This window comes from Puntigrus tetrazona, chromosome 19 (genome assembly GCF_018831695.1).
Source record: "Puntigrus tetrazona isolate hp1 chromosome 19, ASM1883169v1, whole genome shotgun sequence".
In the NCBI taxonomy this organism is placed as follows: Eukaryota; Metazoa; Chordata; class Actinopteri; order Cypriniformes; family Cyprinidae; genus Puntigrus; species Puntigrus tetrazona.
In genome coordinates this window covers 10,761,122-10,785,976 of record NC_056717.1, presented here as the reverse complement: position 1 = coordinate 10,785,976, position 24,855 = coordinate 10,761,122, and the positions used below count along the sequence as shown (strand labels likewise).

The 24,855-nt window shown below is 37.2% G+C and overlaps 1 protein-coding gene and 1 long non-coding RNA gene across 2 annotated transcripts; one reads left to right on the top strand and one right to left on the bottom strand.

The window, feature by feature from the left end:
• Positions 1 to 1,818: 1,818 nt before the first annotated feature.
• angpt2b (angiopoietin 2b) lies at positions 1,819 to 22,826 on the bottom strand. Its single transcript, XM_043217231.1, is given in 11 exon segments — positions 1,819 to 2,486; positions 3,765 to 3,895; positions 6,208 to 6,374; positions 7,972 to 8,073; positions 9,685 to 9,744; positions 10,500 to 10,624; positions 10,855 to 10,959; positions 10,962 to 11,086; positions 13,577 to 13,698; positions 15,267 to 15,413; positions 22,073 to 22,826. Coding segments are annotated over 11 exon segments (1,527 nt in total). The 5' UTR covers positions 22,355 to 22,826; the 3' UTR covers positions 1,819 to 2,325.
• LOC122323417 lies at positions 2,364 to 5,513 on the top strand. Its single transcript, XR_006247002.1, has 3 exons — positions 2,364 to 2,505; positions 2,679 to 2,955; positions 4,735 to 5,513. It is a non-coding gene; the product is annotated as an uncharacterized LOC122323417 (long non-coding RNA).
• Positions 22,827 to 24,855: the final 2,029 nt, after the last annotated feature.

Sequence of the window (24,855 nt, the reverse complement as noted above, 5' to 3'; positions counted from 1 at the left end):
TTCCCAAATGAATGATTCTTATGAATCGATTCTTTTGAGTGATTTAAAACAGCATAGCGTGGTTACCAAATAAATGACGCTTTAATAACCGTTTTTTTTTTTTTAAATCCATGACCAGTGTAATCAGATTCATAAATAAATGACCCAGTTCTTTCAAGTGATTCAATCAAAACCTTCAAACATGATTCACATTTGCAAAACTATTAATAAATCAAAAGTATGCAATTTGATGAGGGAAACATGAATGTGTTGTTTCTTTTATCTAATCAAAAACCCACAACACACTCACTGTAGCATGATTCACAAACAAATTGCTCTTAGGTGTTTTTATGTTTTTTTTAGTTAAATAAATAAATAACAACATGATTCTCAAATGAATGAGTAGTGTAATGAATAGCTTGATGACTTACCAGTTTAAATCAGTCAATTAATCTTTCACTTCAAGGCATATTAAGCATTTATAGCTTAATATAACGTTAATTATGTCTCTTACTGAAATGTGTAATAGAAACCCACGAAAGGTGTGTGCTATTTAAAAAAAAATAGACATATATAGATGGCATAGATGCCTCATTAGCGACTGTTTCTATGAGCCGTGATACGTAAGCTGTCCTCTATATTGTAGCGCAATATAGTCATTCACCATAGTAATCAATGAATATTCAAAAGATGCCACAATCCTGCACACAACAGCTCGGTGATTCTGTGCAAACCCACAGTATGGTGAACAACATCAAAAACAACATGGCGGCCGCATCTACGTGCCTGGATCGATCTAATGAGGCGTCTATGCATGTCTATGCTTTTTACTGCAACACAACTCAGAGTAAACAGTTCAGAAAATAAAATTCTTACAAGATACCATTTTTGGTGGTAATTTTTAGTCGCAAGGCAACAAGAGAAGCGATAAGAGTTGGACAAAATAATGGGAAGATGTCTGTAGATGAACACAACTTCCTTAAAAAACATATCTTTGTCCTCTCCGCTTATGCTCTGATGCCCTTGACTCTTTTAGTAGATCACAGCTGCCGAAAGAGCTCACAAACGGCTGAGACAAGAAATGCTATGCCATCCTATTAGGATGTAAACATACCCACGCTTATTATTACGTCACGGCCGCTGGAGGAGTTTCTTATCGAGGATTTCCCTCGATATCCAGGGCATTAAGACTTCTTGTGAGGGAAAATAAAATCATGGTACGGAATTTCGTTTAAGCCTATGCTTATATCCATCGCATCCTATAAGCTCTTTCATTTGCTGTGGTCATCATATCAGTATTTTAATATGGGAATTCTCTAACCTTTGAGTGCACATCGCTTGTACAATCGTTTTTGCCATGCATTATGGGATTGAAGGAGTGCACTCAAGAACTTCCACTATGGTTTCGGACACCACTTAAAATGGCTGTTATAGGGGGTCATCAGAATAATGACGCCCACCACAGTTCAAAGTATGTTTAAAACGATGTGAATTTCTTACTAACATAAACCATTCATGGTTTTTTTTCTACATATTTCAGGGACATAATTTACGTTATATTAAGCCATACAAGCCTTAATTCCCAGGGTCCCCCTTCACACAGTTGAACTGACTGAGCATTTACTAAATCAATACTTCTCACATATGATAACTTGTAGTTTAGTAAGTTATTATTTTCAATCACGTCAGGTTTTTTTTTTTTTTGATTAAACATTATTTTTGCTAAGCATACTTTTAATATATTACATATTTACATATCATTAAACATGCAGGTCTGTAATGAAGAATTAATCCTATAGGCAAACATTCTGTGAAAGGTTGAAACAGAATTCTGTAGGGAAGTCTTGATGTCTGTTGTTTTATTACAAATATGTATTTATAATGAAAGGTGTGCATATAAAACATACACCTGTTTCAGTGTCTTGAGCGCTTGTATAAGAGGTATTCTCTCTTAAACCCTTTATAGGCACTAGAATTGGAAAAGAAATCTCAGGAGAGCCGATGTTCCACTGGATGGAGGAGGAAGATAGGTTAGTGTTTTTCCAGACAGACATCGGGCTCAAACATCAACTACAAATGTGAGCACTGATCAGCCATTCCAGTTCATTGCATTTTACATTGGAAGAGTTTGCTATACAGGGAGATAAAACATTTATGGTGCAATTTGTGTCTGTTTCGCCAGACTAAACAAACAAAACGGAGACAGATTGAATGGCTACAATGACATGGGCACAAGCTGTCCAGTGCTCAAGTTGTCCATAATTTTCATTGATGTCACCAGCTTGTTTGGATGATTTGGCTGTCAGTAAAGTCAAATGACCCATTTATGAGAGTGTCTTCCTGTTTTTAGAAGTCCACAGGCCGTATCATCATAGTGGTCATGGTCGCCATCCAGCTCGGCCCTTTCCAGTAGTACCACTTTATACTGTTATACCGTATCACATTGGAGCTTCCAGAATAGTATATCCCATTGAGATTGGAAGGACCACAAGCTTCGAACCACCACCCTGCAGAGATAAAAGACAGGTAATATCAGTTATTAACATGAACTAAGCTGCCATGGCAACATTCCTATGGTTTTATCTAATATTTATATTATTAAAATATTTTAGTTTCAGCCTTTCTTTCCATTAATAGTTTCCGTTTAAGAAATAGTTCATTCAGAAATGATCATTTGCTAAAAATGTGCTTACCCTCAGACCATCCAAGATGCAGATGAGTTTGTTTCTTCATCGACACAAGTTTGGAGAAATTTACCAAAGGATCCCCTGAGTTCATTGGTGCCGTAAGAAGTTCAAATGTGTTATATATTAATCCAGACTTCTCCAGCCACCATTATTATGATATATATATTTTTATTTTATAGCCAGACTCTCATTCTGACGGCACCCATTTACTGCAGAGAATCCATTAGCGAGCAAGTGGTGCTAAACTTCTCCTACAGAAAAACTGATCTACATTTTGGATTGCCTGAGGGTGAGTACTTTTTTTAGTAATTTTGAATTTTTGGGTAAACTATTCCTTTAATAATAACAACACTTAATATTGGCTTTTTAAATGTAGGCTCTGTCAGAGGAAATCTGCACAGGGCTCTGCAGAGGTGGATCACACTGACTTAGCATTGAGATAAAATAGCAGACATGCTTCATATTTGATCAAATATTTTTACACAGCCTTCCATCATTTTGTTTTATTGTGAGCAGCACACGAGAGATGGATTCATGGATGTTTTGTGTTACCTTTATCTGTTGGATGTAAGCAGGGAGTTTGGTTCCAGCAACTCTAATCTGTGGCTCTTCTTAACTTTAGTAAAAAAAAAAGTGTCCAAAGTTTGTTTTTAACAAGGTCCCTGATCACATCAACCCAAACTTCAGAGTTTGTGCAGTACATTTCAGTGAGGATTGTTTTGTGGTTCTGTCAGGGTGTAATGCAGGCTTTGGAAAAATGCTGCTGTCAAAGTATAAGGCACCATCAACTGTATTGAACCCAGCAGCAAACCTACAATACCTGACTAACACTAGTGGACCTTTGGGTGAGGAAATAACGTAGTAAAAAAGACTACTAAGATTTAGACTAATCAAAACTAAAAAAAGCCATATTTTGTTTTAATCAATATCATTATTCAAAGTCAAATAAATGTGAACTGTTGTTTTATAACGTATTATTACATATTAGCATGCCTTATATTTTAGCATCATTGTAGTTGCATGATGTTGGAAAGTTGTTTTTCATTATAAGCAGTTTGATAATTACATACCCAGTTAGAAAGAATATAAACGTGATACCTCCTGTGGCCATCTGAGCACACTTGCAGCTGCACTGGTCATTGTCCTGATCCTTTGTGCTGAACAGGGTTCCTGAGTGGGTAAGACTACTAGTGCGTCCAGCTGTACCACTGAAACCACTTGCGTGGAGACTGAAGAGGGAAAAAAACATGGATGGGTGTGGTTTTTAATGTTTTTAATGCGGCAGACTCCCAAACATGGTTATCCTTGTGAGGGACCCCATATATAAATATAAAGGCAAACATGTATGGGTAAGGACATTTATTCATCAAACAATACTGAAAACATTGCAACCAACTGTTTTAACATTGATAATAATTATATATTTTTCTTGAGCAGCAAATTAATGACTTATTATAATGATTTCTGAAAGATCATTTGACACTGAATACTGGAGTAATGACTGCTGAACATCACAGGGATAAATGGCAGTAAAAAATTATAATATTTTCAAATATTACCTTTTTACCACATTTTTGATCAAACAAATAAAAAATATGCTACTTTCAGAAAATAAAATCCTACCACCCCAAACCAAACCTAAATTTTTTTATGTATATTCGTGAAGATTACAGTGTAAAAACGGTGCGTTTTATGTTTAAAAACATAGCCAGAAAACTTTGCTATACCACTTTCTCTTTTTGCCACTTCCTGTATGTCGAGTTGCAGCATTAGCTTGCTTAATAAGCCCCGGCACATATCCTGTTTTAAATAAATTACTTAAATACTATACACAAAGGATCACTTCAACGTACTGTTATTTTTACATAATCAGATGAAAGCGTCTACATCTATTACATCCACTGTTAACCCCAGTAATTGGACCGGCTGCAAGCCCGTATAAGATACTCCTAAGTGATTTATCTTTTTCCTCTTTCTTATTTCGGAAAGCTCTAAGACTCATTAATGTGTATTCCAAAGATATTCAGCCTCCATTATCCACAATCCATTGTTGATGATGTCTCACCAGGAGGAATCGCGAACACACTGTGCCAGAGAAAGGACCACACAGCTAGAAACTGCAGGAGATTGTGTTGGCATCAAAACATTTTTGCACCATAGGTTGCTTGGCTGGTTAATCCCAAATGGGCCCAAAACCCTCGAGACCATGCCAGGATTCTCAGCGCGCTAATAAACGCACACTTACCATATGAGGTAAACTAGAAAACAAACGTGGGATTTGGCAAGTTCTAGTTCAGCAATTTCTCTACCTGTTTACACGCACACAAACACAATCTGATACCATTGCTACAACACTCTCGCATTCTATAGCTGTATTCCAAATCATTTATTTTGAGTTAAATTTAATATTTCTGGTTCTGGTTCATTCGCTGTATAAGTATGCCCACAAGCAATACTGCATGTTTAATTGCATCCCTTAAGAGAGGTGTGAGATTTGTTTAACTCGGCAGTTTTCTGGCAAAGCCTCATGCTTGAAATGGTTTGCCCTGTTTCTCTTTTGTAGGCAGATCTGCTCCTGGGATCGGCAGACCATAAGCAATAACGATGCTGGGAGAAATGCCGGTTTACCCTAAATGTAGCTCATCATTTTGACTTGTGTACAAAATCACACAAGCGTCTCCTATCCCCGGAAAATGACAAAGACAAGCCAACAAAAAAAAAAATTAAATGTATCAATAATGTTCTAAAAATGTGATTCACATTGCAAATCTAAATGCAAATCAAGCCTTAATCAGATTCTGTGCTCTGAACAATTATATACTGAACATATTCTACTTAAATGACACACAGTGTATTAAAATAAACAGCATTACTCACACAAGTTCAATTTTGTCTTGCTTTGACTAACAGAATAAAACACGGCTGTAATGCAAAACCCAAAGTACTGGAGGTTTTGCTTGTTTCCACATAGGCGTCATTTATGATTGAGACTGGTAGGATGTGTCCACCATGGCCGATTTCATCCCCAGCACTTTATGAAATGCTAATACGTAGGGAGCAGCTTCAAATGCTGAGAAGGAGTTTTCAATTTGACAGAGGGTATTATAATGAGCCTGTTGCTGGATTTCTTATTTTGAATGTTTTGTTGAGTGATTGTTGCAGTCGCGTTCAGTGGAGGAAAGCGTTTGGCGGGAATGTCTACCACACACTGCTCTGCCACCTCCCTTTCACTTTCCACTGCTTGTTATCGAGTTAAATCACAAAACAAAATGGATCCAAATGTTTTTCTGTTGCTGATTTCGGTTAACTCAAATGAAAGGTTATATTAGGGAACCCCTCATACTAAATGCAAAAACAATGCCATAGACCAATCATATCTGATCCCAAGTTCATTTGAAATGATTGGTCCCTTAAATAATTGCGTAAAAACAGCCACTCAGTGTAGTATTTTAAATAGTTTAGTTTTTTTTTGGTAATAGGAAAATTGTTCTGTGCTTCTATGCAACATCTAGAGTCAAGAGAATAGAGAACTTTTTGGTACCTGTATTTCTTATCCTCTCCGTTAATGTAGAACTGGTCATATTGAGAATAAGCTTGCTGCCCCTCTGAGTCTTTGAGGTGGACCTGGAGAGTATAGACTTTTGATGTTGTAAGCATGTGGATTGCATCATTTCCTAACCAGTGTTCTCCTGATGGATCTCCAAATCCCTGCGATATAGATGACGAAAAAACAAAACAGTTGCTTTATCTGCTTGACATACATCTCATTTTAACAATCTCGGACAAACAACCTGAAGTCATTCATTTCCAGTGGAGGATACACACAAAATCTAAATTTTAAAATGCTACTTTGAAATAATTGTTTTCACTCTACAGTAGGTCTGTAGTTCATCATGTTTACATCCAACTATAAGCGCTGAGTGTGTTGAAATATTCTGACCAGTATTTCTGTATTCTGTAAAAGAGACAATTATGAATAATTCTGTCTGAAATTATTCTTTTCTAAGTATTACATAATTATTTACACCGATAGCAGAAAGATAGCAATCCTGGGGTTCCTTTTCACATACTATTAAACATTTCACAAGACCTCCTGTAACCACAGCAGAACGCTGCATTTCCATCTGTTTTGGACGAGCAAATGAAACGGCACATTTGAACGCTGTGAGATGTGGTAGTGCAGTTGGGCATTCAAATGCTTCAATGCACGCGTTATCAACAATCTACAGGGGCTCCCCACTCCCACTCTCCATCTGGGGCCAAATATTTATCATTCACTTGTAAAAACATTTTTCTTGGAAAACAACAAGGAAAAGAGAAAAACAAAAACTTGTGCGGTTCTGACGCACTCCCAGAGCAGCCATAGCAATTTGTCTGTTGAAATGGCCCAGGTGAGATGAATTACCACTGTTTTTGCATTTAAAACTCAATAGTTTCCAAACAAATCAGATCTCCAGGGAGTTGTTACTTTTTCAGGTGGAAAACGCTGATTTTAAAGCGAGCTTTACTAACAATAGCATACTTTAAATAACGGACGCAGTGCATGAATGATGACATCCTACTTAAATTATAATGTCTTTTCTTATCTTTTCCTCTTCAAATGACCCTGTGACCAGATTAATTTATACTTATCCTCCCAGACAGAGAGGGAATGCAGGTGTAACAACATAGGGAGACATGGGAATGCAGAGACGGCCAATCGGAATTCTCTTCCTCAAAAAAAGATCAATGGGGTCACTGACGCATCAGTATTCTATGGCCATACAAGTCAAAACACCACAAGAGTTAGACTTTCTCCATCAGTTCAGGTTAAATATGTGTTTAAAATGTTAGGCGCCTCAGATTAATGGTAGCAGAATTGTGCATAAATCAAAAAATCTCAATAAGGGATAGACAGGCCCACATGTAAATTATACAGTATGTCTTCATTAAAGGAGTGATCATACTTCATTGTCTAAAGCAAAATCAAGAAAAAATATTTTTAACCAATCTTTAATGATGGCACAAAATCGAATTCCTTCAGCTAGGTACTTTACAATGTTCACCTTGTCAGATGTGATGCATGGCGATATGTGCCGTTTTCCAAAACATGACTGATATTGTGGAATTTACCAGATGGGTCTTACTCAAGATAGATATATGAAGACCTGCTTAATGTAAATGCCTGCGCTAAAATAAATCGAAAATTGGATATAAGAGAATTTGAAGCCAAACTGTACTCGCTCCTACTAAGCGATCGCTTACGTTCCTGAAATGGATTAAATGTGTAAAATGCTCTAATTGGCATTGGACAAATTGCTCATACCAGTTTGTAATCATTCCAGCCCCGGTTGAAATCGACAGATCCATCATATCGATGCTGAAAGACAGTCCAGCCTCCCCCTTTAGTTTTCATGTCACAGAATACCTGGTAAGAAACAACCATACAGAAACACATGCAACGCAATATAAATACATCTTGTCATTTTATACTTTTAACAGCAGAGAGTGAGAACTAAATGAAACATTCTTTTTCTTTTAAGCTAACATTTGTGAGAAAACCGTTATTTAATTTTAAAAAATGGCGTGAGACTCTTTGCGGGTGCTATATTTTATTAGGTTAATTTTTATTAACAGCAGTATTATTTTAGTCCTAATTTGGTAAGTACTCTCACACTATTCACAAAATAAGTGGCGGTTTTGATATTTGACTGCTCAAAACTACTGTAATTTCCCAGGATATTCCACAATGTGCCACAACTCAGCATGTTTTGAATAAGGACCTTTCTTATCTCTGCGGGTTACACTGACAAAATACAGATAACTGAGATTGTAGAATATGATCTTTAAGAGTCATCGCAAAATCAACAAAACAACAAAAACTGTGGCCCACAATCCTTTTTAAATACGCATGGGGACAAGACTGGATCACAAACCACCACATTTGGACCTCCAAAGCAGGACATTCTGTTCCTGTCCACAGTGAGATACTAGGTCTTCAGGCTATATGAGTACTCTGTTGGGTTTGTATTTAGCTTTTGAATTTGGTTAACCACTGTGCAATAAACTTGCCAATGATGAATTGTACCAATTTTAGCCATAAAGTACAAACAAAGTCTAAGGCAGACATTTTTGGGACATGAGCACACTGATCTCGGTTCAGTTTAAACACACGAACATAAACTCGGTGCTTTTTTTGCGGATCCAATGAATCTTTTACTAACCATTGATTTGGTATTGAACACAAAATAACTTAATAATTTACTGCTTTGTGGCAAAAACAGCAAATTAGTATGAGCAACGGGAAGCAAAATAAAATAATAAAAGGCCAACTCATTGAGTTCCATCATCCGAATCCATCAAAACTAATTAAAGCCAATCCCGTAAAGGATTTTATTCTGAAATATTAAATATTTCTAGCCTGTGGGTGTCGAGTAAAAACATTCCAAGTAAATATCCTCTGTATGATTTTTCTCCAATTTTCCCAGCTGTTTTTGAGAGGAATTAAGCTTAAGGAGAAGGCGAAAAGCAATAAGTTCTGCTTGGCAAAAACAAAAAGTGGGATAACAACACATGAGACCGTCCATCGTGAAACTTTAAACGGCTAATCAGGGTTTAAAGACAAAGCACTTGCATTAATGACATCTGTAGAGAGGTTGTTTTAGGGAGTATGAACTGATTCTTATTCGGCACAACATATCCGTTTATTATCCTGTTATTTGCATAACAGTCTTTTCTTCGTCTAAAACTTTAGCTTGTCTCTGGCAGCAAAAACCTATTTAAACTTTCACAATAATGTGTTCATAAATGAGAATCACCAGTCAAGATTTTCCAAAGGAACCATTTGTTGTCAATAAACCTCAATCAGCACTAATCAATATCTCTCATAAATACGTTGATTTGTATCATTATGCAAACAAAGTGCAGTAGAAAAAAGAGCAATTTGAACTCTAAATGAAAAGAGCCACCCAGTGTGCTTCTCTGAGGGGTGGCACAGAATGAAAGGGTGGTGATACTACATATACCAGCTCGCTCTCACTTGCTGCATTAAACCCTGTGTTGGCAGGAAGCTCTCGAATCTTTGCCAAACACCTGGCTCCTATGCCCACAGGAAACAGAGGGGAAGACGAATGAGTGCACAGGAAAATAATGAATAACAAAAACAATTTTAGCCACGTTTTTAAAATGTTCATCACCCCAAGAGCCTGCCAGAAATTAGATTTGACTCTGGAAGTCAAAGGCAGAACACAAACCTTTAGAGGTTTTCTTGTGGTTCAGTAGGGCAAGATTTTGAAATAAATACGGGTGCTTATTTTCCGCACACAAAGAATTGGCCTAAAGGAATTCTCTGACTTCTTGACTTGGTTTTCTGATCCACATGACATTTTCATCTTGCCCTTTTTTTTTCAAAGACGTACTGAAATTGCAGTATATTAAACCATTTTGTCATTCCAGATTATTTTGTCCTCAAAAACAACACAAAGAACTAAATGTCAGGGGAGTTCAGTTTCTTCAGTAATCAAGATACATGCCAAGATTCTTTTTTTTTTATTATTACATATAAATCAAATTCGCTCACTCTTTATTTCAAGATCCAAATCACACTTTTAACAAACAATTAACTACACATTTTGCCTCAGTAAACTTGCTAATAGTTAGTATAGTTGCTAAGTTAATTAGGGTTAGGGATGTAGAATATGGAATGCAGAATGTGTGCTTTACATAAGAATTACTACGCAGCCAATATGTTAATAATACTATAAAATAATACAACTAGTTAATAGTGACAATTAGTCCCAACACTAGAATTTATTCAAAGTAATGTTTTAAATAATGGTTAAACCATCCACAAACCTTGGTTTTCTGGGTTGAGTTAGGAAGATGAATGCTGTATATCCCACTTTCTGTAACTCCAGATTTGAATATCTCAGCACAGTCTCTGAACTTCAGCATCTCCTTTTCAAGTGGAGTGGAAATATCTGGAAATACACAGGGTATTGTTAGGTTTGAGAAAACCTAATAATAAGAAATACAAGTATACCCAAGTCCTATTTTGAATCAATATTGATTTACACCGCAATCTTCTTGAAAATTGTTGGCAGATCACTTCTGGAAATTTAAGCAGTTGCCCAGTTTAGAGAGATTCTTTAGTTCCCACTGAGTTGGCTGTACGCAGTCTAGCCTTTGATAATGTTAATTTGGCACTAACCGTTACAGTGAGTGACCATAGCCAGTAGCTGCTGCACTGTGTCAGTGAGTGTGGCCTGCTGTCGTTGGAGCAGTGTGCTGTTACGAGTGGAGCTGGCTAGTTCTCCTCCAGCAGGCTGACCAGGTGATTCTGTCTGTCCAGCAGCTCCAACAGCTGCTGTTTCTCCTGCTGGATGGCCTGAAGCTCTCTGCTGTGCCTGGCCTCCATGGTAGCAAAACGCTGTTCCAGATAGCTGAGAAGAAACAGCCTGGTTTATATATGTATTTGCTATTTGCATCTTACAAGCTCAACACTTTTAGAAAGCCATTTATACATTTCTTATATAATAGTCCAATGCACTATGATTTTCGCACCACCTGTCTGCGTCCCAGATAGACTGTCAGTCGGTGCGTTAGTCGTTTGTCTGGAGAATACTTCAATAAGGCTTGAATACACTGCATGGTCTTACATAGTTTTTTTTTTTCCAAAATTTAGAGTCTGGATGAGTCTGCACTAGTTGCACTGAGTCAGATTTTGAAAACTGTGTAGTGTTCTCCAACTTAAAGATGAGTCTTAATGAGTGATTCATTGAATCATTCATTCAATCGATTCATTCAAAGCACTCCCTGCACTCAAATATGCCTGTTCCTGATAATGTAGCAGAAAAACAAGACGTGAAATGAATAGTACTGTATGTTTAAATTCATCAAAAAAGTATATAAAAAGTACCAGACAGTGATCGGTGTAGTACGTCCAGATTTTAATTACACTTCACACTTTGTTACTATATAGAACATACTTTGTTATCCACAGTACTTCATTCAATCAACTGGTTGCAACATTGATTCATTCAGGAGGCAAAGGCCACTATGTGCTCAGGAGGAAACAAAACTGGATCTATTATAGTTGTAGAACAATATTGTGTATATAATGTAAGTTTCTCAATATTAACTTTCAATATTTACTGAATTACTATGGCAAATTTTCAATAACTAAATTCCCTGACCACATTCAAATGTAATACCATAGTGATACCCTCCTTATCAGTAAATGATAAAACACTTTTCTAATAGCAAATTTATTTCTAAAGGCATTATAATGTTTTACCATTTGTATTACTCCAGCAGGCTGCAATATTTGGACAGGAGGCGCATAAATCGTGCCTTTAGACACAATTGTTTTGTCTTACTATATTAAGTGTCATATCAAATTCAAATGTTTAATACTTCACTCTGTGTGAAGCTGTTTGTTGGTTCACAGCGCTCTCGGCACAGACGACACCCTTGAACAAGCCTCTCAGATTCCACATCACACACCTCTGCGAGCCTGAGAGGCTGGTAGACCTGTAAACACCTGGATACCGCTGCCATTCACAGATGGTCGTGTTGCCTGGGCTTCTCTATCAAAATCAAAATCAACACTCTGACAGGCTGTGTGAGCTGGCACCGTACCAAGCTCCAAATAAAGACAATAAATCCCACAGGCCTGATCTTTATGAGTCCGACTAATGACTTTGCAGCAGTTTTTTATTGAAACGATCCACCCACACAGATTGAACAAGCTACTTTCAGCTAGTCGAAAGAAACATTCGCTAAATCTCACTCCGCTTGCTGTTTCTGTTCTTCAAGCATTCACCCTTTCAAGGAGCTCTGCACTTGAGAATACCTTTTCGTGTTGTCTGAAAATACACTAAATTGTTTTTAAGTTATCTAAATTTGTGGACATGGCTGTTGTTAAGCTGCAGCTTTATTGTAAAGCAAAAACTAAATCCAATGATATTTCACTCCTGAATAGATTATCTTACTGTCCCATTTTCAGACAGAAAGTTTAAGTTTCCACAGAAAGCTTGCATATTTTAATTTGGGTTAGCAGAAAGATGCATAATTACTGAGCCATACTTCCCTAAAGACCAACATGGAAAGATGAAAATGCATTTCCTTTATTACTGGCTCTTGACAGCCAATTTACTGTAACAGAGTGCTGTTTTTTGTGTCAAAGGTGCTTGCTGCTCTGCAGCATCATTGTTTATTTGAATGCAGTTATAAAGTCATAAAAGAGATGTGAAACAGGTGATGCTTTTTTCAGAGTATAAAATAATAAATACCAGGTATAAATAGGAAGTAGAGATGATTTTGGGCCTGTTTACAGCTGATATTAAAGGGATGGTTCTGTCATAATTTACTCACCTTCGTGTTATTTCATAACCTGTATAATATTTTTTTATGCAGCACAGAAAAGGAGATATTATGAGGAATGTTGGTAACTTAACATTTTGTTCCAATTGACTTCCATAGTTTTTTTGTCCATATGTGAAAGTCAATGGGAACTGAAACTTCCTGCTTACCTACAGTCTTTTTCTTTGTGCTAAACACAAGAAAAAAATACACCCCAGTTTGGAATGACACAAGGATATGAAAATGGTGACGACGCTCTTTAATCATTTACTCACTCGTTCATCTTCAAAACGCAAATGAAGATATTTTTAAAAAGAGATTTCTCCCTTCTACAAAGATATGTCTTTTTATTGCATATAAACACTGATCGAACTGCATACATGCAGACGCATTTTTGTCTTTTTAAGCAAACTTGTTTGCATGAAGAGCTTCAGAGGTGTAGTATTACAGGTCTTTTGCATCTTGCAGCTCATTTGCCTTTTTATCGTGTGTGTCAAAAATACACATTGTAACAGCTTTAGAGACAGCGTTCACATACAGGAAGGTGTGCACATTTCCAGACGACTCACCTGTTTTTGTCATTGAGGCGGGAGACTTCCTGGGTTTGCTCTAAGAGCTGCTTCTCCAGCCTGTTGGTGCTCAGAGAGTACTCCAGCAGCTGTATCTCCAGACGACTGGTTTGGTTCAGCACCTGCAAACAGGCCCACATGACAGACAAGCGGAAAGAGAGATTACCTTTAAAATATTCAAAGACATGGCAGAACGATGGCGCTTTTCTTGTCCAACTACTATGGTTTTCATCTCCGCTTGAATGCAAATGTACAGGATTTCACTTATTTTCCCTAGAAAACGCTGTAGTTAAATGTTGAAGGTAGTACCAGATGTTTCCCCGTGACATTAAAGTTGCCAACTCTATCTGAAAACGTTTGAAGTGCTGGAAACAAATAAAATATGTTAATGAGCTTTAATCACGGTTAACGTAATAGTTCACCCAAAAATGTAAATTCTGTCATTTACCTTTATGCTGTTCCAAATCCGAATTGCTTTCTTTCTTCCACAGAACACAAAAATGAATAATCCAAGAGACTTTGTTGGTCACACTTTCCATTCAATTACAACATACACAGACCATCAAGCTTCAAAGAGGATGCAAATGCACCTTAAAAATGTCATCTAAAAAAAGCCCATTAGTCTCATGCTCTATATTACAAACTATACGATCGTTTTGAGTTAGGAACATTGAAACGTTCATGTTTTTACAAGCAATCTACTATTTAAATAAGCTGTAAACCACCGTGACCAAATATTTTGATTAACTGAAATGATTCAACTTGAAAATATGTTCACAAATTGGACAGGTCCTATTCATTGTAGCTGATAAAAGGAGAGATTTTGAAATCTTTTTGTGCACCACAGAAGGAAGAAAGTTATGGATTTGGAGCGACATGAGGGTTGGAAAATAATGATAGGTGGTTCATTTCTGTTTCATGAAGTTTGTAAAGCCATAATCAAGTGATCCAAAGACTCAAAAAGTCACACATAGATCAGCAGCGATTATCCCATCATGCCTGTTTCTTCAAACAGCTACATGTTTTTTCAAGCCGTTCAAACACAGCAACCATACTGTAAGCCCTGACAAAAGCAGCACAATATTTTTTCAGGCTGCACTATGATGTTCAATGAACTGCTGATGAAGGCAAAACATAGCAGTGTGAAACAATCACTCTTTGAGAGGATAAACACTATGGCTGTTTTAGTTGGGCTATTTTCACTGTCTCTCTGATTCTTTTCCAACACTACTCTGCATGGCCACTTAACCCTGCTTCTGTTGGCCATGAATTCAGATGAGTGAAAAACCAAACACACACACACACACACACACACACACACACACACAAACACACACACTATCCAAAATGGGCAGCGGTGCTTTGAGTGTCAAATGTGATGCAATGAAGCCTAATTTTATGAACTCACTTTACTGCACAAGATTAAAAATTCTCAGTCACTGTGCTCCAAGAATTTAATTCGATTGTGAGCCACCAATGCAAATTATTGAGCAGTTTGCTTATTATAATAGAGAATTTTGGACAAATGACGACATGAGAAGTGGCCACTTTTCATGGCAGCTTGTCTTCATAATGTGGTTTAACAATTAGAGAAAAGGCATTTCACAGCAAAGACGAACAGAAGCTGCAGTCAGAGCAGTGCCGCTGTTTGTTTGTCTGGATGCTGTCAGTCTCATTTGATCAGCCTCACCTGTGTCTCTACATCTGTCAGTTTGCGTGTGTTTTCTGCTGATTGGCTTAGAAGATTGGTTCCGATCTCCAGCATGGTGGCTGTCTGAGTGTGAATGACATTCCGCTCCATCTCTGATCGCACATTCTCCTGAATATAGCTCTCCAGCTGTAAACATGACACAAGACACATCAACAAACATACACCAACATCTTGAGCTTTTAAGCGTCACCAGAGAACATTAGCTTGCATAGGCAGCATTAAAGCACGCTAAGTTAAAACCCTATTGTTTATGGATATGAATATTCAGTTGCAATCAAAATTATTTAACCCCCCCAGAGGCTGTAATAATTTACATGGGAATGGAATGGGAATGGGCCAAATATGCAGTAGAGAGGTGAAGCTTGAAATCGTTTAATTGGAGGTTATAAAGAATAAAATATTGTCTACAAAATGTAACTTTTGGGGGTTAAGTCATTTTGTGTATTAATGTTTAAAGCTAATTAAAAATGTTGTTTCATTAAGTTCTTACAATCTCCCAAATTAATAAACTATGTTCAAAATAAAAATTTGGGGGGTAAATAAGTTCAGGCCGTTAATGCACGATCACTGTTTTTAAGAATTATATTATTTTCAATGTAGTATTAATATTATCACACTTTTTAGTATTTTGTTATTATTTTATTTAAAAGCGAAATAAATAAAGATTTTAATCGATTGTGCATACTATGTGAAATCATACGCCGCACAGTGTGTGTGTGTATATGATATCATATCGTGAACTGTATCTGATCTGTATATGATCTGTGTGTAAAATATTGATCAACTTCACGAGATGTCAAGACTGGTAAGACACTGCTCCGACAAAAGCAACAAAAGAAATATAATATATAATACAAATATGCCCTCGTCCATCTTCAGTGCCACTGCCCGTAACCAAGCAACATCCTACACAGAGGCCATGACAATATGTTTTATATTATATGCACAATACATGGCATCTTTCAGTCAACTACAGTACCACCGCACTGAAACATTAGTATGTGCACCTAGGGTAAACAATGCTTCGTTCACTCAGTTTAATTCCTTATTGGATGTTATATGAGGGAAGGCAAAAATAAATAAATAAAGATCTTGACCATTTACGCGAACTATAAAATTGAGGCACCAGGCATCTGAGAGTTATAAACAGATCTAAGATTGATGTGGCCTTTTCATAAAATAACAAAAGGGAAGAGAAATCCTGTCATATCTTCACCATACCATATAATTTCAACGTTTTTCCAAGGACGTTTTGCCAGTCTTTAAGTAGGTGAGCTTCACAAAACTAAAGAAGCATTGATTAAACCACCTTTAATCTTGCTGTTCCGCCACTTTCGTAATGAACATTCAAAGGGTTTTAATTGAGTTAAATAACGAGTCATAAAAACGGAACTGAATTAAAAAGTGGCCAAGTCCATTTGTATTTTCCAATTTCCTGGAAAATGAGATTTATTATTAAATAGGGCCAAACATGAATGCTTCAGGCCCTCAGTGAAGCTTTACTGAAAACAATAGATGGATCTACTCAAGGACAATTGAGCAAGAATTATTTTATTGTGCAAGACTGAACTTTTTGTATTATACTCACCCCCATGATGTTTAAAAACTGCATGTTATTTTTTTCCCTGTGGTACACACAAAAATGTGTGGTAGAGAACATTCACATACATCTTTTACATACATAGTGAACACACACTGTCAAGATCCAGAAACAATCTACAAAAGTAGTTTTGACGTTAGGTTTTGAAACAAAACCAAATGTCATAAATCAGCGATTCAATGTTGTTTTTTATAAATGACTTCCAGCCTGCAATAATTGTACCATATTTCGTATACAAATTAGTAGGACTGCTTTTATATTATTTTTAGTAGCTTTAAAGCCATAATAAAATATAAATGTTATTTTATAAAAATATAACAATGCATTCAGGCTTAGAAAAAAATAATAGCTTTTCATTTTAGGTTTGAAGCAATTATTTAAAGCAATAGGTCCCCAAAATGGAAACTGCACTCAAGCCATCCAAGATGTAGATGATTTTTTTTTTTTTTTTTATTGGAACAGATTTTGGGGTGAGCTATTCCTTTAATTCAGTTTTTCCTATGGTTCTCTATCTCATCTGTCTGTCTCTGACTCCTTTGTGTTTTTCCTATCTTTTTTTAGCAGGACATGTCAGTGCATCTTGGCTGCTTTAAACTGAGAGACAAAGGCTGCATAAGCAAGCAGCAGATCTGTCGTAGGAGATTATTTTGGATTAGAACGCATTGTTAAGAACGGATGTTGGGAAGCCAAGAAACTGCAACTGCCTGTGTATATTTCACATCAAGACGTGTTCTTGCCTGGAAGAAAGGTGATTTATTCACCTCTAAAACAAAAAAATATAAAGGCTTTATGGTTTGTTGTGCCAGCACTATGACACAATAAGCTTTTGTGATTTTCCATGTTTGCTGTTCTCTCTTTTCTGAATAGTGTCTGGATAAACATTTCGGGGCAAGAAGATTTGTGTTAATTGCTATGTTTATAATAGGTTTGTTTAGTTTTACACCCATATATGAATCACTTTCTATACTCAAACCATTCATGAATAATTTTTCTTGTGCCGTAAGATGTGTGGAATACGCAAACGCACACATGTTGGTATTTGTGAATTAATGGGACTCTCCATGGCATAATGGTTTTCATACGGTACAAACTGTATGTGCTATTACCAACCCTACACCTAACCCTAGGTAACAGGGCTGACAAGACAAGAGGCAAATTCATTTGCATACTTTTATTATAAGACATAAAACACAGACAGGGTCAAAACATCAAACAGTTATGGTAAAGGCGAGACAAGAGAATAATCCAAACTAAGGAATGAGTCAGTCGACACCAAACAGAATCCAGGCTTGACAAAAGGGGTAATCCAGAAACTCCAAGATACTCAGGCAAGAATAAGGAACCAGGAAATCATAGAACACAGCAAGACTTGATTAAGACTAATGCTATGAAAAGAGTCTAGAAACTAGAAAATAAAATGTCTCCATAAAGTGCTAGGAGAGAGATTGCAAACAATACAAAGATAAACTCAGAACAAAACAAAACATAGAAGGGCTCCTTACAGGAGCGATTGACACTAGACAATACTTGGAGGTGAGTGCGAGGAAGTTCAAGGCTTATGCAGCGTGTGTTAAACTGGATGGAGCTGTGTAATCAGGTGAGTGTGCAACTGAATGCATCTGTACAACTGAGTATGGGAAATTAAGCCCAGTGTGAGGTGCAACAGTAGTGTATAGCAAGAGTACATGGGGTGAGTGAGTGACCTCTGGTGATGAGGCTTTTTGAATTACAGAGACATTGGCAGTAAACCACCTTTAAATTATAATACCTTAAAACATGTGTCCCGATAAACCACAAATTCCAACACATGCACACACACATCAGCATTCAAAATGGATCTGTAAGATATTATATATATATATATATATATATATATATATATATATATATATATATATATATATATATATGCAGATTCAGCAAGGGCAATTTTTCAAAGGTTTTTCCATTAAACTCACTATTGATTTATTCATGAACTGTTTTTAGCACTGGTAATAATAAGAACTGTTTCCTGAACACCAAATGATTTGACACGGAGACTAGAGTAACGGCTGCTGTTAATTCATCTTTGACATCACAAAAATAAATTACATTCCAGTTTTAAAAGTATTTTTTGATCAGCTGAGCATAAGGATCTTCTTTCCGAGGCATAAAAAACCTTTTTGACCCCAAACCTATTTTCATTCTGTTGAATTTATTAGATTAATTTAAGTGTTTCTGAAGCAGTAAATGCTGCTGTTCATCATTGTTCTCTACTCTATTTATATACCTTACAGATTTTTTCAACTCTGATCCTAATTGAGATCTTAAATGCCCTCTTAAAGAACTTAAATGAAGTACTTTTTCTCCGTAACTTTTCCTAAAGCATGTCTTGACTGTAGTTTCAGCACTTTAAATTACTTTTGAAAGCTAACGTTTAAAAATAGCTTCCCCAACACTCGCAAAAATGTAACCTCATTCTTTTACCACATTAGCTTAAAGAACCAGGCTGCATGTCATATAAAAGTGTAGGAAAGATAAGCTGCAAGCTGCTTTGACGAAGACCTCAAATTTCGAAAGGGAACTTGCTGAAAATCTCTCAGACATTTCATGTATAACAGCATAAGCACCTCTCATTGACCACCCACAGGATGAATGCGACTCAACAGAAATCAGAAACTGACATGTAATTCAGCATGCTTGTCCCCTCGTTGGAATTTCATTGAAGAACATCCAGGATTAGCTCATGCTTTCTTTCAGGGGGGGGTTCGAAGACCCTGAGGGTCAGATAATCATGTGGGAGTATGGTGTGTGATACAAATACAACGTCTCATGTGTGGCCTCTGGCCGGAAAGTCTAGTAATACATATGCAAAGCAGATCCTCTGTGGTGTTGAAAACCCAGTACAATCCACTCAGCGGCAGGCCAGAGGTCAACACTCTCCAATGCTCAGGAAGCTGCTGCTTCTACCGCAAACTGCACTCAATGACCGGAGAGGGAGTGAAATAATAATTTATACAACATTTGGCCTGTTGGTGAGAGCGTGCATATAGGCATGTCAGGAGGGTCTGTCTGGACCGCTGTTTCTGAGATATAGTAGCCATTCCACTACCCCCCTCTATACCTTATACTGTCAGTTAAATGCATCTTGTGCCAGATGTATGGCCTGTAAAATGAAAAGTGAGCCAATTCATGAGTGTTTTTGTCCCTTTTTGTAATCCTTTGGCACGCAGGAACATTTCTGTTATGCACGTATGATACTAAGCCCACTCCGTGTCCATATTTATGGAGCAGACCAATAGGAGGGCTGAATAACGAGACAGACTTTCCAGACAGTCAAAAGTCTGGGTGACGAGCAGAGCAGGCCAAAGCTGGGACATGCAACATATAGATCACATTGTTGTATTTTTAGCAAAGAACAGGCATATATTAGAAGTACTGTGTGTTTCAGAGGACCTAAATAACATCTGCAAGTTGTGATGTGACGAGCAATGACCTTCCCTTTGAAACGTAGTTTGAAAAGGGACTCCAAATGCACAATTGATTTGAATTACTGTAGGAAATGACTGTACCATAATGTTATCACGCTTTAAAAGACCTTCACTGCAAAAACAACATTATCTCAAGCTCCCAAACAATAATCTGCAGGTTTTAACTGTTAAACAGCAATATCTCTGTCAAACAGAATGTTTCTAAGATAAGCCTGAATTATGTTATCCAGAAGCGCACTGTAACAATGTTTATCAGGAAACCTAAAAAAATGAAGAGAAGTTAAATAGACTTATCAAAGTCAATATATTATATGATACGACAGGAATGTTTTATTCAAGCTTCGGATAAAAAGACCTGTTGAATGAATAAATGCAATTGTAGTATCAACCTGATTTTATTCGATTACATCAGCAAAAGTTATTTTAAAGGGGTTAGATCAGGTAGAAATAGATAGACTACTTCTTTTTACACAGCAGAATCAATGCTGCAGTTTTATTCTCTGAAAATATGACAGTGAGAAATGGATCTGGCTCTTAATGGAGGCCAAATCCGTGTTTTAAAACTGATACTGACAAACTGTCCACCAGCTTTAAAAGATCTACACATTCAGGAAATCTTGCTTAAACATGTCCAAGATTTACCTCTCCCTTTCTCTCTCCTTCCCAAATTCAATAACCTTGTGAGGATAATGCGTAATGCAGATTGGGACACATCTATAGTGCACAAGCATAAATAATGCACATAAACTTGTTCTCAAGCGGTTTGGCTTCAGAATCCAGAATTCACATCGGACGTCAAGTGGCGACCCAACAAAGCATCACAATTATTTATCGTACGAAAGTAAACAAAATCCCTTTACAATCAAGCACTAAAAATTAATATTTCCAAGAACTCCTAAATTATCCATGATGTAGTCTGAGCGGCACAAATATTTACAGTTTGGTTTCTAAATGTCTAAATTTCAACAATTTCATGCTTGGCTGCCTATAATTCACTAGACAAATGCATTGTGGTCAACCTAAACCTTGCTATTCTGGGTTTTATTCCCTTTTATAGCTTTGTTCGTGGTTTTCGAGGATGTCACACAACCTGTCAACCTTCTACCAAGATGAATTTAGTTTTGTTTTAATTGGAACTGCACTGGAACACCAATCCATGCGATCTGCTTAGCCATTTCAAATTTTTCAGCATAACATCCGATTGCACATCACCATTAATGCCATTTTCTACTTCCTTTTAAAAGTTATTAAGCCTATTTATCTTGTTAAAATATCTTGTTAGTTATCATTTAGCACAGGGGTCCCAAACTAAGTCAAATCCCTTAGATGTAGAAACCAAACCCCTGAGAATTAGAAGTAGTATTTCAATCATTTAATGATACGTTTGCACATTCACGGTTCTTTGATGTCAGTTAATGAATACATGGCATGCAAGCAAAAAGATAAAATATTTAATCTTTGTTAATAAGCTTATTCTTTTAATTGTTTCATTTTATTATTATTTTTTAATACAGAGCTGCAGCACCTAGGTGAAAACTTTTCTTGCATTTATTTAGCATTTTTATATTTGATTTAATGAATTATTTTTCATCAACCCAAGAATCCCCCGTAATTCCCTCCCTATTTTAGAATAGTAGTATTTAGAGAACCACTGGTGCAAAGCAAGATGAGAGCGAAACAGACAGAATGAGGTGGATGAAGCTAATTCACTATACCTTCTGCAGCCACTGTGTATTGTTCTCCGTGGCGCTCTCTAGGGTCTCCAGCTTCTTTTCCTGCCAGGTGGGTTCAGCGTGGGGCGACTCCGGGGCCGAGGGCGAGTCTCGCTGGAGGGAGTTAGTCACCTGGAAGTCCCCTGCAGGCCGGCACTGCTCCACCTCTGGAAGAATAAAAGTGTAGCGGCAGGGGCCATGCTGCACCTGGTGCTGTCTTCTTTCTGAGCCAATAGCCACAGCCACTGCTGCTGCCAGGTAACACAGACACAGCAGCCAGCCCATCCCAGGAAAACGCTGACGGTAGGAAAGTTATAATCCAGGGAAGGGTGAAATCGCGTGGGCACTCCTCTAGAAGCAGGTCGGATTTGCTCTTGTCCAAACTTTTCTGAAGTTCGGAGTTCAAGTTCTGCTTCTAGCCTCCTTTTTTTCCCTTTTTCTCTGCTTGATGAGTTGTTCCAGGGAGATCTTATTCAACAACAGCACACTTGTAGTGCTGTTTGCCAAAAAATGCAGCAGATTTAAAAGCAACACTGTCCAGACGACAGCCTGGAGGGGGAGATTGTTTCCTATTCCTCGCTTACTTTGCACTCAGCACAGCTCAGAACCAGGAACATCCTCTATGTTTATTTACCCTCTGAAATGTTTTTCAGTTTCCCGCTCTGGTTTTGTACCGCCTCACTCACTCGTTGCGACTGTCCCAGGTTTGGAAGTTTTGAGTTTGGGAACTTCTGAACTCAGTGCCAGAGCTTTTTAAAGACTGAATCTAAAATCCCTTCTTTTGACACATAATCACTCACCCCCCTCCTTCATTCTCCCTCTCTCTCTCTCTCTCTCTCTCCGTCTCTTACATACTCCCCCCTTCCCTTTCTCAGCATTTTCAGATGGAAGCTACAAAAAATGCCCACAGCAACCTCCACTAAAAAACCCAAACAGAGAACATTCTCTTTTCATTAACCCCCTCCTTCTCTCATGTTCTCTCTTCATTCTACCCCCTGCCATCTCTCCCTCGGAGCAATGGCTTATGGGTCCACACCTGCACCCTACACGAAATAAGAAGCTGGACATGGTGGTGTGAGATATTAATGGGGGTTACTCTGGGATTTTTGAAGTCGGAGGATATGATCTGAGGGTGATCCAGGATGAAACAATTTGGTAAAAATACAGATATACAGTAAGGTCCATATATATATTTTTTATTTTAATTCTGTACTTTAGTTTCTAGGTCACTAAAATTTGAAATTTATAACTATTTAATGTTAATATGTCAGTTTACCAGAATTACCTTAAAATGCACTGACAACCACCGCAAAAATGCATTATTAAATAAAACTGAGAGTCACATGATAAGTCGAGTTAATCATAAAAGAGACGGAGCAAAATCATACAAAAAATAAAAACACCATCGCCACTAAAATAATGCAATAATTCGTAAAGAAATTATTGTAATGTAACCAAAAAACACTGTCAATTGGAGAAAAAAAGAGGAGAAACAAAAACTCATATAAAGTATAAATTCTGGGAATTTCCTTTACTGGTTATTACTGTAATTTTATTTTATTTAAAAACATTTTTCTTTGCAATAATCAGATTTTACAGTATATTATGTTTCATATTACATATACATATTTAATTTTTTTCACCATAAATGAGAAGTTCTTTCTTTTTTCTTCTCACAGTGTTGTAATCTTAGTTTGAGACTGCCACTCATTAGAGGAAGGTTAATATATAATTGAAATGAAGCTTGCTAAATAAAGCTGAAGGATGTGCACTGGATCAAACCCCACCTGCACTATATATAAATACTGTAGAATTGATGGAGTCTAACCTGGTTGAATAGCATTCTGGGTCGCTCTGACCCAATTTAACCCCTGGCCATTATTTTCATAGTTTACAATGTGGACTTGTGTGTTCTATTAAAGTCATCCTTCAATTACTAGTTTCCCACTGACTAATACAACCTGGCCTTTAGACTGCGTACCAGCAACTGGTATGAATAGCACAAGCTCTCAGGAACATCTGAGAGCTTAAATCTTCCTCCCTCTTTCATTTGCTTTTGCCAGACGCAGGATAAAATCTAACAGAGTCGATCCTGTTCACTTAAACTGTTTCCTTTTACACTTTTCCATGCCATTATTCATAAATGGTTTACGCTAAACGGAAAGTTAGTAGCTATAAAAATCCTGTGGGTATATAACGGGATTAAGTTGCCAACACAAAGAGAAATTAATTGTCTGTGCATGTTTCTTCTTTGACATGAGTTTGTCTCCTCCTCTCCCTCCCTCCCCTTATCTTCTTTTACGTCTGTACCAACAGAACCAGGTTCATTCGTCTTGCTAAATTCTTCAGCGCAGCCGCTAAATAAGAACAGTCTGCTGGTAATGATGTGATGCCTCATGGATCAGGGTGTTCTAAAGGGTGTGTGGGCGATGTTTTGCAACTCTCAGACTTCCTTTATTGTCGCAGTGTCCATTATCGAAACTGATCAAAGTATGCATAGCGGTGTGAGGGGGTAGTCGAGGTCACCGAGAAAGCTAAAAGCTGTGATCAGTTGTGCAGATGTGTGCGGAGAGGCTTCAGAATATGATATGGTTTGTTTAGGTTCAATAGTTCATCGTAACAGAACATACCACTCATTTTCTGACTGGTGAAAATAGCCTCGTTTCATCATTGGCAAAAATCACTTTCACACTGAGAACCATGTGCTGATGTTTCGCTCGAGTAAAAATGAAGTGATTATCACAACATGAACACACGCAATTGATATATATATATATTTTTTGAAA